Source organism: Talpa occidentalis, unplaced genomic scaffold, assembly GCF_014898055.3.
Source record: "Talpa occidentalis isolate TD23 unplaced genomic scaffold, MPIMG_talOcc4v2.1 talOcc4.3, whole genome shotgun sequence".
NCBI classification, from domain to species: domain Eukaryota; kingdom Metazoa; phylum Chordata; class Mammalia; order Eulipotyphla; family Talpidae; genus Talpa; species Talpa occidentalis.
In genome coordinates, this window is record NW_023603184.1 from 144,686,302 (window position 1) to 144,702,215 (window position 15,914).

Genomic DNA, 15,914 nt, shown 5'->3' on the forward strand with positions numbered 1-15,914 from the left:
AAGTTTATTGATAAGTTTGCAACATTGGGTACAACATATATAACTTCATCACGTGGTTACAATCCAGTATTTGTGCTTTGCAGGATAAGTAAACTCATTTGAGCACAACAAAAGTCTACACACGATATTCTGGGGTTGTTTAAAAAATAAATATATCATTTCCATTTAGTCACACAAAGAACTTCCAGTTTGAGATGATGGATACATTTTAGAATTTGATATTTGGTTAATGTGTCACTGAAACCTAAATTTGGGCCATTTGTCATAAATGCCTCATGAGCCCTGGCAATGATTCCCAGGGGGGTGAGTGTGTGGGGCGAGCTTCCTGATATTTCAGAATGTGGATGACATACGAGGTCTGCATCGAGGGAGCCGGGCCTTGTTCACAACTACAATTACTTCAGAACCTTTAAAAAAGTGTGAAAACAGTATCTCAGGAATTCTTTAATAAACACCTTCTTTGATCAAGAAAATAAAAGCCAATATAGCTTATTTATTGGAAGGGACAGAAGACTCATCAGGGAGATACCTTTATCTTTCAAAAGAGTAAATCTCTGTTATTAAAATACTTAAAATATGACCCAGTTTTCTTTTTTCCAAATGAAATGCCAATAGCTTTGCACCAGGAGAAGTCTATGATCCTAGCTGGTCATATCATATCCTGCATCCATCATCCAAAGACCATGTCTTCCCTGTGGGTACCACACACTGATGAAGCAGGGGCTGCTGAGCTCATGTCAATATCTGACTTCAGGTAAGAATCCCCTCATGTGAACCCTTCAGTCAACTATATATTATGTAGGATAACAATCTCTCTATCATTTACAATAAAAATAAAATGGAAGTTTATGCTTTATATAGTTGAATACACAAGCAACTTTTTTTCTCAAAAGACTTTTTTTTTTTTTAATAAGAAAGAAAGCTTTCCCTTAGGGTAAGAATTCTATAATCATGTCATCCAAGCAATGAAGAGTCAGAAATGACAATCTTTGATTGATCTTCCTCTCTTTCTCACCTGAAGGCAATAGTTTCATGGGCTGCTGTTGGGGAGATTCAGAGTTTTTATCAGTGTGCTGAGTGAGTAAGGGAAATCACCTCAGTAGAAACCATTGATAATTCTCTTGCTTTTCTGTTAATGTCCACTGAGGTTGGTCTCAAAGTGCAATCATTCACATCAAAATTATGGAAATTTGTCAGCTATATCTTAAGACTTTATTTGGGCTAATGCCTCCTTAAATTGCTCAGAAAAGCAAAGTCAAGGTCACAAAATTATTCTGACCAGTGACTTTGTTTCTAGTTGAGTTATATAATTGGAGACATGACATATCATTTCATATCGTCAAAAATATGTAAGTACAATTTCCTTGGTGTTTGGACCTCGTTATAAGCTTTTAATTTGAGTCCCATTAAGATTTCATTAAGGTCTGTTTTCCAGACATTCTAACACAAGCTATTTTGAAATCGGCCACAGGTAGTATTGATCTGTACAGACCTATATTTTGATTTTCTTCACATTTTTCCATGTGCAATAGTCTTGAGAAGCAGATTTTTTTTATAGCTCTGCTAATGTGATGTGATGTTTTGAGAAAATTTAGAGCAAATCACTGTAATCTAAGCTGGAATAAAGGAAAAGAATACTCTACAGATAGCACTGCCTTATCCCAGCTCCAACAGCCAGTCGAAGAGACTCGGGGTGTCTTCCTTTTGCTCCTCATGCATTTTGCAGTACTGGACAACTGCGTGGAAGATATCCCCCACTTTCCAGGACTTCTGATGGACCAGACGCACGACATCTAGAAACTAAAATGAAGCATAGAGTTAAGACACACATATCACAGAGGATCCTCAAAATCATCTCATTCAAACATCCTTCCAGAGGCAAAAGCTCTCCAGGCTATTTTTGAATATCACTAGTGATGGGGGACTATTTTCCAGACAGTCTGTTTTCTTTTTAGACAGTTCAAATTATTAAAGAGTTATTTCAACTGAAGTCTAATTTTCTTCACAATAGTGGTCATCCATGTGGGATACAAGTTGGAATTCTTCATTCCAGACTAATTCTTCTGGATACATGAACAGTTTCCTCAGGCCTACTTTCTTCTCTGGGTTGGACCCTTTTTGAAAGGAATGTATATAGCATGTACAGCATGATACCTGGTCCCTTCTATCTGTATCACAGATAATCTCATTGAATGTGTACAGAAAGGCCAAATAAACAAAGTGACAAACATTTGGGTTTGGTCACCTTATTCCACTTTGAGAAATTCCCTTCCCCACCATCAAGATCAAAAGAGATTGGATTTTCATTACAAAAGGAATTGCAGTCAACAGTCCTGTGAAATGGTCACTGACTAATGAAGAATGAGAGCTTGAGAGATGAAAAGTTGGGATTTGACATCCACATGTTCTTCTAACATCCTGTATAATGCTCTTTGTTCTACAGCACCCTATGTATGTAAGTGGTAGGAGAATATGTAACATTGATATTTATTTAGAACATTGGGCAAGAAGATACACTGGGAATCTGGTACAGTTTTCTGATAAAGAAAGATCTATTTGTTAAAAAACATGAACTGTTGTGATTTAGTTACATTTCTTCAGTATTTCCGTCTAGGACTTTTTTTGCTCTGTTCTTTTGTGTTTGCTCAGACTTTCAAGATGAGCCAGTAACTAGAATGTCAATTTTTTTCCTGATCTTTTCCCTCTGTTCAGCTCGGATTTGTTAATTCATTTCAATTACTGGGAAGTTGTCACATAGAGCTACTATTAAATTGGGCTTCTTCTCCAGCTGTGATGACACTACTTGCACAGTTACAGAAATCAGCACTTTATTGTACATGCTTGCTTTGTGTTGACTTAATCAGAATAAAGAACTTTTTTAGGTTGTAAAATGAAACACTTAACTTTTTACATGGAAATATAAACACTATCTCAAAGAGTTTTAGGATGATGTAAAAAGGAAGACAGATGGCAAGCCAGTAGCAATTATATTATAGATTGTATTCTCACTGGGACAGGACAGCATCTCAGCCATCATTTCATATCTTGTGTCTGCACCTAATAGGTGCTAAAAAAATTTGCTAATGACAGAAGGAATGACAAAATGTAAATTAAATACATTCAAAATGATCAAGATTATTTGAAATGTGGAATACTATCCAGATTCATCAAGGTTGAACTTTGTCTAAGAATTTATCCTTGAGTTTTATGTATTTACACATCTATTCTAAAAATATGAATGGAGGTATCACAATCACAGATTTCAAACTACATTACAAAGCTGTAGTAATCAAAATAGCATGGTATTGGAATAAAACTAGATACACAGACAGAGAGAATGGAATTGAGAGCCCATAACAATCCCACACTTACATGGACATAACCTTTGACAAAGGAGCCAAGAGTATGTGATGAAATAAGGAAAGCCTATCAAAAAATGGTGTTAGGAAAATTGGACAGCCATATGCAAAAGAATGAAACTAAGCCACCTTCTCAAACCATACACAAAAAGTAACTCACAATGGGTTAATAATGTGGATGTAAAACATGAAACCATAAAATACATAGAAGAAAACATCAACAAAACACTCCAAGACATTGGCTTCAGAGACATATTTAGGGACTCAACTCCAACAACAGAGGAAACAAAAGCAAAGATAAACAAGTGGAACTACATCAAACTAAAATGCTTCTGCACAGCAAAAGAAACTATCATTACAATGAAGCACTACTCCTTCACCACGAAATGGGAGAAATTATTTGCATACCCTACATCTGACATGATCTGTAAGTCCAAGATTTACAAAGAACTCAGGCAATTGAACAAAAGGAAAACAAATAGCCCAATGGGCGGGGGAGGGAGGAATGGGCAGAAGAACTATATAGATATTTCTCTAAAAAAGGTATGCAGAAAACCAACAGGCACAGGAAAAAAAATAAATGTTCATCATCACTTATCACCAGGGAAATGCAAACAAGAATCATGCTGAGATGCCATCTCACACCTATGAAAATAGCCTATATCAAAAAGGCCAGAAATAACAAATTTTAACAAGAATGTGGAGAAAAAGAAATCCTCTTATACTGTTGCTGGGAGTGCAGACTATTCCGGCCCCTACCAAATACAGTATGGAGTTTTTTAAAAAAATATTAAAAATAGATCTACCATCTGATCCAGCAATTCTACTCCTAGGTATCTATTGGAATTATATTAAAACACAAATTTGAAGGGAAATATATACTCCTATGCTCATTGTAGCACTATTTATAATAGCCAAGTTAAGAAAGAAACCTTAGCGTCCAAGGGAAGAAAGTAGATTAAGAAGGTGTGGTGTGGATACACAATGGAATACTACTCTTCTACAAAAGATAAAACATTGTAATTTGAACCCATATGGATGGAGATTATATTAAGTGAAATAAGTCAGAATGAGATAGGCAAACAGCAGATGGTTTCACTCATATGTAGAATACAGAGGAAGAAAACAAAGGAATAGACAAAGGCAAGACAAATAACCCTGGAAATTTGATTGTAGCATTGAGGGTGTCAGAGGGAGAGATAGGTGGGGAGCAAAAGGTGGAAGTATTCCAAAGGACTCTTGTAGGAACTACAGGTGCCTTGGTGGTGAGTATGAACCTATACCTCTAAATCATAATCAGTGCTTTGAACCAATGTTACCTCAATAACAAAGTAGTAGAAAAAAAATAAATGAAGCTACTTTATTAAAAAAAAAAACAAACTAAAAATACACAGTCACATTTTGGGGTTACATACTCAATAATTTTCTATTAATAGGGTGCTTCACAAAAATGACTGGAGACTGAATCTAGGCAAAGAAGAACCGAGATTGGGGCAATGGCACTAGAGAAGGGGCAAACATGGAGCTTGTCTCTTAGGGCACAGTGACTGGGTAAAATGATGTACTTTGAGAGGGCAGGACACTCTCTTTGCACTGCTCACTACAACAGTAATGGGGTGCCAGCTCCATTCAGTTCCATCGGCCCTAGTGATAGAATTTCAGACACTATTAGTTATCCGATCTTCCTTGCTGAGCTTTAGGTCAGTCAGATTCCTGAAATTTTAGAAAGAGAGCATAATAAACCTTTTAGGTAAAGGTTTTGTTTAAAATGCAAATAACTTCAGAAAGAGGAACTTGTCTATTAGTAATTTATGGAGATTCATCTAAATAATTTTCTGAGCTGGTACTTATATCTTGGTGCGTATGAATGATCTGAGGCATAATTTTTATATTGGACAATGTGAGGCCTAAGAGAAAAAGAAGAAAGGCTAGAATGTCTTTACATGATTCAATGAATCATTTTCATAGTTCTTCCTGGTTGTCTGGCGAGCAGGAGCTCTAGGTAAGAAGATTTGCCCATTGTTTCTTAAGTCTCATTGAGAGTTGTTCATAATCATCACCTTCTCTTCAGGATTTTCCTCAAGGTCACTGATGGCCTTATATGAGTCTTATCCCTTGAGGGTGTCTCTTATAAAGACGCCGTCAATACAAAGTCACAGAAACATAAAATTAGCCGTATCACCTTTCATTATTCTTTCTGTAAACTCTGGTGCTCTGAGTCACCACATTATTCCCAAGTTTTGTCACTAAGTCATGGCTCTAAGAGACAATCCAAGCTTTGGGGAGATGCCAGTATTTTCTAAACCCTTCCCAGAAGGCTCTGCTGCAGACCTTTCTACAAGCCTGATACCAGTCTCTTTGCATCTATGTAGGATCTACTGGAGGAGGGTCCCTCTCTGAGGGAGACCACAGGATGTTGTTGACTGACCCAAAGTTGCCAAAATGCCTCCGCCGTGAGCCCATCCTGCCAGTCATGTATGCAATGGTCCCAGGCTAGAATATGCCTCATGTTTTGACATCATTTAAATTTAACATAAGGCCAATAACCCAAGACAATTTCTCGTGTTTACAAATAAAGAGAATGAATGTCTCTGTCCCCTTCCCCAATATCATATACTGGAGCCTTAACCTGAAATGTGATGGGTATTAGGAGGGGGGTCTTTGGGAAATAATTAGGGTTAGAAGAGGTCATGAGGATGGGGCTCTCATAATAAAAGGGACACCAGAGCTCACACTGCCCTGTGAGGACACAGCTGTGGAACATGCCGCACCTTCATCTTGCACTGCTGGGCCCCAGAGCTGTGTGAAATGAATGTCAGTGTGTCAGACACTCAGTCTCTGGTACTTTATTATAGCAGTCAGAGCTAAGACAGCCTAACTCTTCCTTGTTTTTCCTTCCTTTGTTAAGTCTTCAAAACTGAGATCTTAAGGGCAGTATTTTGGGAAATGTGTGGTTAACAATCAATGTTATCAATGTTTCCCTCTCCTTCTCCTTTCAGCACTTTGCATGTGGAATGGAGTCAAGTGGGGAGGGGGCTTGACAGGCCTTCTTAGAGGACTGTGGGAGCCGTAGTGGTGGGTGGGAAGTGGTAACATACATCTGAAGGAGTGTGATCCTACACCTCTGGATCATCTGTGGTGTTGTAAACAATGTTACCTCAATACAAAAAAGAAATTAGGGGGAAGCCACTCTACTTCTGACCCCCATTTTCTTAAGATAAGCAGGCATCTGTTTCCTCTCTTCATACATTCTGTTCGAGGCATTGCCTTTGAGGAAAACAAGTAATTCTCACAGCTGAAAGAGGAGAAAGGGCCAGTCAACAGCCCACTCCAATTCACAGAAACCTACTCATTTTAAACAGAAGGAAAAGATTTGTAAAGCAATGATGCTTCCTATCCCAAACATGAGACAATTAGCTGTAAGTGGAAGATGAGGTGATGGGTCTTATTGATCTAAAAGCTTCTTAAGTTCATTCTGGATTTATCATTTTCATAGAGTGAAGTAATGGTGGGAAAATACCAATTGGTGTCATAACTACTTGCTTTTTCCTTTTCTGTTCCATTTTTTTTGTACCTTGAATCAAGTAGGTTAAATTTAAATGATGTCAAGGTCATTGAAAATTAAATTTGCAAGCTGTTTTAGATTTTTTAGGTGTTAGTATTCTCAACCATATTCTCCCTGGAATACAAAAAAATCACTTCAAATTCTGCCACTCTTGGGCCTCCCTGGTGGTACAAGGGGTTAAGCACAGCACTCTGAGGCTATCTGCAACCTCTGTAGTATGAGTTGATTCCTGGCTGGGCAGGGAGCTGACCATGCTGGCCATGGGGCAGCAGACCTCTCCTGTTTTGCCTGCTGCTTCCCTCAGCAGTGTCTTTCAATCAGTCTGCTGTTGTGTTCCCTACTGTCTCTGGTGAATCCTCTCACCCCCTGCACCTCTGGCCTGTACCCCTATTCTTGTATGTATAAATAAATAAATCTTTTAAAAACAAACAAATTCTGCCAACTTTCAGGATATTTTCACTGAGGCGGTCCCCAGCTTTAGTGTTCATCAGAGTCACTTAATTTGAGGGGAGGTGTTAAAAATGCATATTTCTGGGCCCAATCCTCAATAACCACTAGGTCCAAGAAGGGGCAGAGGGGCATTATTGGTAAATAAGTGTTTCCTGTGATTCTGTGCATTCGATTCATCATTAAGGTGTGATAAATATATATATATATATATTTTTTTTTTTAGAGGCATGTTTTATTTATTTATTTTTATTTATTTGTTTGTTTGTTTTGTTTATACATGCACTGGGTACAGTCAGAAGCGCGGGAGGGTGAGAGAATTCACCAGAGCCAGAGCAGGGAGCAGAGCAGGCAGAAGGACCGAAGTACACTGCTGAGGGTGATAAATATATTTTTTAATACGGACAAAACACAGGAAAGAGCAAGTTTGAAAGTGAAGATGTCATTTACTGGGTAGGAATGACAGTGCCCTGGATGGCCACAATATTTGGAATTTGACTTTTGAATGGACTCAAAGCTGGGATTAGTTACCAGTTGACTATAAGTGCAATTCAACTCCAAGGCTAAATTCATAGACAGTGGTGGGGAGGATGAACTGCTTCATTTTCATTTATGACATTCTCTACCCATTTAACTCTTGTCTGTATTTTCATATAGTAGGAGGATTAAAAGTTGGGAACCTATTAAGGGATATATGTTAACTAAATTAATCTATCCCCAAAATTCAAAATTCTTATAAATTCCCAGGGTTTACATCTGTGAATGGTGACTGGCAGTTGAATGTTGGAGAGAAAATGACATTTCTGAACTTCACGGAGATGTTACTTTAACCTTCTCCAAGCAATGAATTGCTAATGAGACACTGTTGCTTTAGTCTGATAGTGTCAAGGTAGGAAGCCACCTTCCTCTTAAAACAGCGATCCTTAATCCCTAGGCCCATGAATAAGATGAGATAAACATAGCCTTATTATGTTGCCTTAATGGCAAAAGAAATTCTTTGGTTAACTTTGCATTAATCAAAAAGAAGACTATGTGATGGACCTAATCTAATTGCATGAATCTTTCAAAAATCCAAGAGTGGCGGTGGCTGAAAAAGTAAGAGATTGACAGCATGAGTACATGGAGGGGCCACAAGACATCTGGGCAGCTTCTAGAAGGTGAGGTTGGCCCCCAGCTAACGGTCAGCAAGGAAATGGGGATTTCAGTTCTACAGCCACAAGGAACTGAATTAGAACAATCACTTGAACAAAGTTGGAAGCTTATTTTCCCCCATAGTTTCCAGATAAGTGGCCAGCCAGGTTGCCATATTGATTTCTGTCTTGTTAGTCCCTGAACAGAGAGCATAGTAACATTCACCCAAAATCTGACCTGCAGAGTTGGGTGTGATGGTTTTAAACTAGTAAATTTGTGGCAGTTGGTCATGTAGCAATAGAAAACTAGTAAGCCAACATTATTATTATTATTCCTCAGTCTCTTAACAGCATCCTGTTATATTATGGAAAATTGATCTTGAACGCAGATGGATTTATCCCTTAATCTTATTAACTGAGATTGTACCAAAGTTAGTGGTAGGTCTTAGAGATATGGAATCAGTCATAGTTGGTATTAATCTTGATGTTGCTCAGGGCTCTGTTCACCAACTTCACATTTCTGGCAAGTGGAGAATGATAATGAAGAAGTCCACCTAATGTAAAGTTTGCTTTGTAAGAAATTAAAAATGTATTCTCCTGGGCCTTCCCTTGAGGTGCAGTGGTTAAGCGCTGGGCTGCAAAGCTGCCTGCAGACTCTGCAGTGCCCGTTTGATCCCCGGCCACTGGTGAGGGTCCCACATGGCACGGCAGACCTTTCCTGCTGCCCACTGCTCCCCTCAGCAGTGTATTTCATCAGTCTGCCTGTTCTGCTCCCTGCTCTGGCTCTGGTGAATTCTCTCACCCTCCCACACTTCTGACTGTACCCAGTGCTTATATAAATTAAAAAAATAAATTAAAAAAATGCATTCTCCTGACACCATGCTACATCTGTTTTAAACATCAGCGTGGCCTCACATTGATTTCTAGTATAAACCAATCCTTTCTTTCTACCTTGTATTTAAATGAATGTTATGAAGAGGTTGATTCCAGAGCACAGGATTATCAAGAACAACAGACTTTTTGATAAATTCCCACTGCCTCAATTTACTTTCTCACCATCACCAAAGAGCTGAGACAAACTGAGCATCAAAGAAATAGTAATCATGATTATATCTGGGCAGGTGGGAAGTATCATAGTTGAAAACAATTTTAAGGTTAAGAATTTGAGAATAAATAATGCAAATTTGAATGAATTAACTGGACAATTACTGAGTTTCAGCAGTGATAAAAACACAAAGCTCTAGCAATATGCAAACCTGAACATGATACCTTTTCAATTCTGCTCTCCTGGGATTTCTTAAAGTAGATGGTGGGAATCCCAAGCTCAGAGGCAGCGATCCACTGCAGAGTGGCTCGAAGCTCAGCGTCAGGACACTCTGGCTCCAGGTCAAAGTTGATCACCAGCAGGCTGCCCTGGTGGCCGGCTGCTCCCACCGGGAGTCCAGGGGCCGGTTCTGCACACAGACACAACCACAGCCTCACTACACTTGCTACAGGGAGCTTGCAGGCAAATTGTGTGTCAGAATTACGGGAATGTGGCTTACCCTCTACGTTTTCTGACTGTCCTTTAAGAATCTCCTTCTCTTCTACTAATTCACTTTGGGAGAAAACAACAGTACATGATTGGTCATGTTTAGGAAGAGTAAGCTGTAAATGGAAGATGAAGTGATGGGTCTTATTGATCTAGAAGCTTCTTAAGTTCATTCTGGATTTATCATTTTCATTGAGTGAAGTAACACTGGGAAAATACCAATGAGGCTATGACAAGGACTACTGGGTCTGTGATAAATATCCCCACCCCTATAAAACAAACAAAAGGAAAGGCCTGATAACCTAGTGGTTTTAGTTGGGATGATTGGCATAGGAGACTCTGAGAGAAGCATCCTTCTATCTCCGTCATCTGTCTTCCATGATCCTTCGCAGATTTAAATAGTCAAGAGGGGATTTTGTGGGACACTAGCTCTGGGATGAAAATTTATATTTATCTCTTTCATATTTTATTGTCATTTAAAGGACACATGTTCCCATGTTGATGTCATTATTTTTTCAGAATGTGACAACAAACATTTCAGTTCAGGAGAACATGTTTTCTATATGGTCCTCTGATCTAAAATAAGGGGCAAAAAAACCAACATACTGCAAAATAACTTAATTGCTTGAATTTTTTGTTTCTTTCCTTTTATAGAAGGGTGGAGTTGGCTGGAAGTAATCTAGCACTAGCGACTCTCAACGAAAGTGAATATTTCATTAGATTTGGTCACGTGCAATATTTGAGATGTTTTTATAAGTGAATACTTGTTAGTGAGCCTGGTGTCCAGCGTGAGAAGCTATGACTGGACCTGACAGCAGGAAGGAAGGGGTAATCTTGAGAACCTCATGGTGCCCTATACCTTTGTCCTGGCAGCAAATGAAAGGACTGGGCCTCTTTAACATGTGTCTTTTTATGAGCTGATTCTCCCCTGCAGTCTCTGTTACTGCTAGGACCTGGTTGGTAAGCTCCACTGCCTTTCTGATGTTGAGAGAAAGTGCAGTTGCTCTTTCAAGCATATCTAATCATTTGTAGAAGAATGCCCAACTCCCCAAGGGTCCAGCTCTTCTGCCAGGTCTCTATGCAAGTGACAAAAGTGAAATGACACATGGCAGCCATGGTTTCTGCTGCTAAGGAGCTGTGGGGTGCTGACTTGTGTGGGGGTATTGATGCCATTATTTTTTTATACTCTGACAACAACATTTTAGTGTAGGAGAACATGGTTTTCCCTTAACACAGAGAGCCTGAGGGGTCCTAGGCTCACGTGGGGATTATGGATTCAACAATAAGTCAATAAATGTTTCCTGTAGGAGAGAGATAAAATCCCCCCAAAAGTAGATATTTGTTTCATTTTTTGGTTTCCTTTTAAAAACAATACCAACCCACAGCAAGGTGTTCGTGCATCTCGACTTGTGACTAATGGCTCTGTGGAAACACAAAGGATGCAACACAACTTGCAATCACTGAGGCATATCCCGCAGGTGGGATTCTGGATAACACGGTGAATTAGCAACACTTTAGCTATAGATAGTAACCAAGGAAACCAGCCAGGGAACAAAATGAATCTTAGATTTCATGTTCATTTTTGGGGGGAATTTCAGAAATCTCCAAATAATAAGGGAAGTCATGATGGTCAAAAAAAAAGATGTCAATTGATTTATTTTTCCAGAATAAGTACAAATTCTAGTTGAAATCCTATACTCATGCTGCTGTCCCTTTTGGTACCACATATTTTAATTTACTTTCAATTCTTGATCAAATTTGATGCAAGACCTATTGGGCTTCCCTAAGTATTTTTATCCCTTGGTTTTTCAGAGATTCTTTATGTGGTAGAGAGCAGAGTCCCTGGGTATTAATGATCCACAACCATCATGGCCCCATTTAGTAATGGGCACACTTGACATTACTAGCCCACATGTCTACAATTAAAGGAAGTCATTTACTCTACAGACATGTACTGAACAATGGTCTTTGTTGGTCAGCATAGTAACATTTAAATGGACTTTCGCTTCCATGTGTTCAACTACATAAAATGACATATATTTTTTATGGTATGGATAAGTTTCACCCGAAATGATTAGATCATCAGGGGCAGATTTGAAGTCCAGAAAGCAGGTGGTGGTAAGGTAGGGCTAAGGTAGGCCTGAGCTCTTGCTCCAGTGACATGGGACCACGGCAGTACGGACGTGATGGGATCAGTGTTGGCACACTGTGAATGATCAAAATGGATTGCCGATGGAATTGAGTAGTGGTCTCACAATCACTGCATCTCAGTGGCTACTTACTTAATCATAGGAGAAGATGGCATGCTTTCCTGATAAATGTCCAGGTCCATAATGCCAAGACTGCTAGTGGCACTACTGTTGCCATTGCTGACAAAGCAAAAGTTTACATATTAATGCCAGTCTCCAGCACCTGGCCACACTGCTGACACCGACATTCCATCGTTCTCGGAGGTGGTTTCTCTGGTTCCCGCAAGAATATGGCTTTTTGTCTAGGACTCCTGGGATATTTATTTCTGACTGAATTAAGGGGAATCCCAATAAAAGACATTTTTTGGCTCAAGCAGGTCCTCATCACCATCACCACCACCACCATTACTGTCATCATCGTCATCATGTTCTGGTTTCTGCAATGATATCACACCTGGTGGGTCACATCTAGTGTCCTTCACTCTATCAACTGGAGAATCCTTGGGTTTACCCATAGAGACAAAGTTATCTAAGAATGTGGGCCAAGGGACACACTGGGATGCTTCTCTGCCTGATTCATGGCTTTTGACACAAATCAGGGGATGAACAACATCCTCCCTTTACCATTCAGGAGATATTTTCCGAGGAACAGTCCGTGGGCTATCCACCTGACTCAATGTTTTCCTACAGCATACAGAGTTCACACGCACACTGAAGTGCAATGCCAACACTTTATAGCTCCTGTATCTTAAAATCTTTGAGACGAGCCACAGCTCATGCCTCAGTGCCATGGAGGGGAAGGGATGGAGTGCTGCATCTTTCCTAGATCACACAATCACCATATGGTCCAGCTACCAACCTGGATCTTAGATGATAATATCAAGACAATTTTGGTGCTCTGCCTGTACTTGCCAAAGGGAAGGCATTCAATTTCATGAAACCCACTGAGTTTTCTCATATTAGATGCCTCTGCCCAGTGAGGTCTTGGAAGGGTGAGCACTATTGTGTTGCGTGACGGGACCATCTCTTCCTGGAGGACAGTGACTAACCAACAGGACATTCCTGTTTTGATTTCATGTGGTGGGACTGAATAAATTCACTGCTTGGAATCTGGTGACTCAGACATTGCACTGGAGATAATTAACTCTATAAACTTCTGCTGAATCCAGAGAGTAAATTCTATTTGCTTTTTGTCTCTATATTATAACATTTGGCAACAGTTTTTTTTTTTTTTTTAAATTTTAGACAAATTGTTTGGCATTGGGAAATTTTCCTAAATCTAAATAGGCTGAACTGCCAGAAATAATACTTTCAAGGAACCATCATACCAAGCTGCATCTGAAACCTATTTTCCAATAGACCTTTCTGGAAAGCCTGCAGACTTGGCCCAGTGTCAAATAAGACTTTGGGCAGAAAAGTGGGGATTCTTTGTGTTTCAACCTCACAGCGGGTATAGTGTTCAGTTTGTGCCTCCCGATTGGCTTGGACCTCCTTTCGCTAGTTTCCAGAGTGGTAATACAGAGGGCAGGACAGAGAAAGGGGAGGAACAGTCAGGCCCAACAACAGGCAGCGTGAGAAACACTTGCCCCAGCTAAAGCCAGCCTGCATTGCCTCTGAAATACAATTGAGCCAGAGAGAAAGACCAAACACACCAGGTGTAATAGCACTGCTTATTTAAAAATTCGTGGTTGTCATTGTGGAAGGCACTCACTGGGACTCGCAGAGAAGGGAGCTCAGGTGGGTCTTAACCTTGGCCAGGTGATGGAAGCCATACCTGGTGTTAAGACAGCGCTCAGCACGACTGTGGCAGGCAGGCGCCTTGACCTAGTGTGCACATTGCTTTTTGCTCGCCCTTGTACTGCAAGTGTGTTTTTTAAGAATCTGCCTCGAGACCTACTTCCCTGGGAAGTCAAGTGAAAAGCAGGTACCTCATGGATCTGTCACTGAGCTGCAGAAAGCTGCTGGTGTCGTCTGGGTTGTCCTCCTCGTTGGCGAGTTGGGACCAGCTGTCTGTGCTCTCCCCGCTGCTGCCCGGGGGGTTGGGGGACTCATCAGGGTCTCTGCCTTCTGTGGAGACTTCAGCCTCTGGGGTATCTCTGGTACAAAGGCTGTCACTGCAGGCAGCAAGATATTGTTACCAAGAGTGCAGGCGGGAGACTGACCCTTTCCCGGGGAACTCCTGGCACCGTTGGGCTGGCAACCTGGCCAGAGCAAGCATGATTTCCTTGGACACAGGTGAGGGGGGGGGGGTCTTTCTTTTGGGTTGACCCTTCTTCCTGTACCCAGGCCCCACATGACTTTTCAGGATCATTCCCCACCAGCTCCCCATCTCTTCATTTCATCTCTTTGCACCCCCTCTCTCCATTCATATCCAAGACACGCACACTGACCAGCACACAGAATTATTGAAGGGCAGCGATGTTTAAAATAAAGAAATCCAGAATATGCTCCTAGAGACCTGATTCAGTGGTTTTGTGGAGGCCCACAAAACTGCATTTAATAAGCACATCAGGTGATTCTTACATAAGGAGCCCATGCTGGAGTTACCCCCATCCCCCAACCCCCGCCCTCATTGGTAATTTACCAAGTCATTCTACCTATAAACACCTCTCAACACTTTCTAGTTGAGGTCACCTTTGCAAATCATTCCCTTTCCTGAAAGCTCTGATTGATATCAGCACAGCTTTTCTGGACTGGTGCTTTTTCAGATCACATATCTTTCAGAGCATTTAATCCTTGATCTGACAGGCCTTTCTCCTTGAATCCATTCTTCCTTGCTCTCCCATGAATATCTGCCTCTCTGGACAGTCCTTTTCTGGAAACTGGTTCTCGGTTTCCTTTAAGTGTGACAATAGCCAGCTCCGGTCAGTTCACTGCCCTTCCCTGCAGTCTGTCCCTGAGTATCTCATTGATTCTCCTATTATGAAAACAGCTTCCAAGTCCGAATGCCAGCCGGGTCCCTCTTCCTATTTCTGGGGTTCTATTTTCTTTGCATTGATTTTCTGAACATATTCAATCTGTCTCATCAACATCTCAAAATCAGCATTTTACAATGAATTCTAACTGCCCTCCCATCCTCTCCCTGTTTCTTATTCCAGTTGGTTTTTCTAAGTGAGCCCAAAACCTTGGAGTGTTCTGCTTTCTTCTTCTTGACATTTGCATTCAGTCAAGATCGAGCATTTTCAGTTCCATCACATTTTGCATACTTATTTCCATTTTTTCTTTCTTTCTTTATATCATTTATTTATGCAAGAACCGGGGTACAGGCCAGATGTGCGGGAGGGTGAGAGGATCCATCAGAGACACAGCGGGAAACAGAACAGGCAGACTGATGAAATACACTCCTGAGGGGAGCAGCGGGCGAGACAGGAGAGGTCTGCTGTGCCATGTGGGTTTCTCCCTGGCCTGCTGGGATTGAACTGGCACTGCAGAGACTGTGGACAGCTTCACAGCACTGCACCCAACCGCCTGAGTCATCAGGGGAGGCCCTCCATTTTTTCTTTTAATTATTATATTATTTTATATATTTTTTACATCATTTTTCAGAATGTCTCTTATTTCCATTTCTGTGCTTTTGAAATTATCTTAATTTCCAACCTTCCAAATCTGTAGCGAAGAACGCAGAAGCCCAGTCAAATCCAACAACGTATGAAAGATAACAAGAGTTGGTACCACACATGAGACCTTGAGATT

At 40.6% G+C, this 15,914-nt stretch overlaps 1 protein-coding gene across 1 annotated transcript in view; it reads right to left on the reverse strand.

The window, feature by feature from the left end:
- Positions 1 to 15,914, reverse strand: part of SPHKAP (SPHK1 interactor, AKAP domain containing) — a 108,754-nt gene continuing 92,840 nt past the window's right edge. Inside the window, 5 exon segments of the mRNA XM_037522149.2 lie at positions 1 to 1,800; positions 9,771 to 9,955; positions 10,046 to 10,098; positions 12,315 to 12,401; positions 14,150 to 14,335. Coding sequence (XP_037378046.2) covers positions 1,657 to 1,800; positions 9,771 to 9,955; positions 10,046 to 10,098; positions 12,315 to 12,401; positions 14,150 to 14,335 — 655 coding nt within the window. The 3' untranslated portion in view covers positions 1 to 1,656.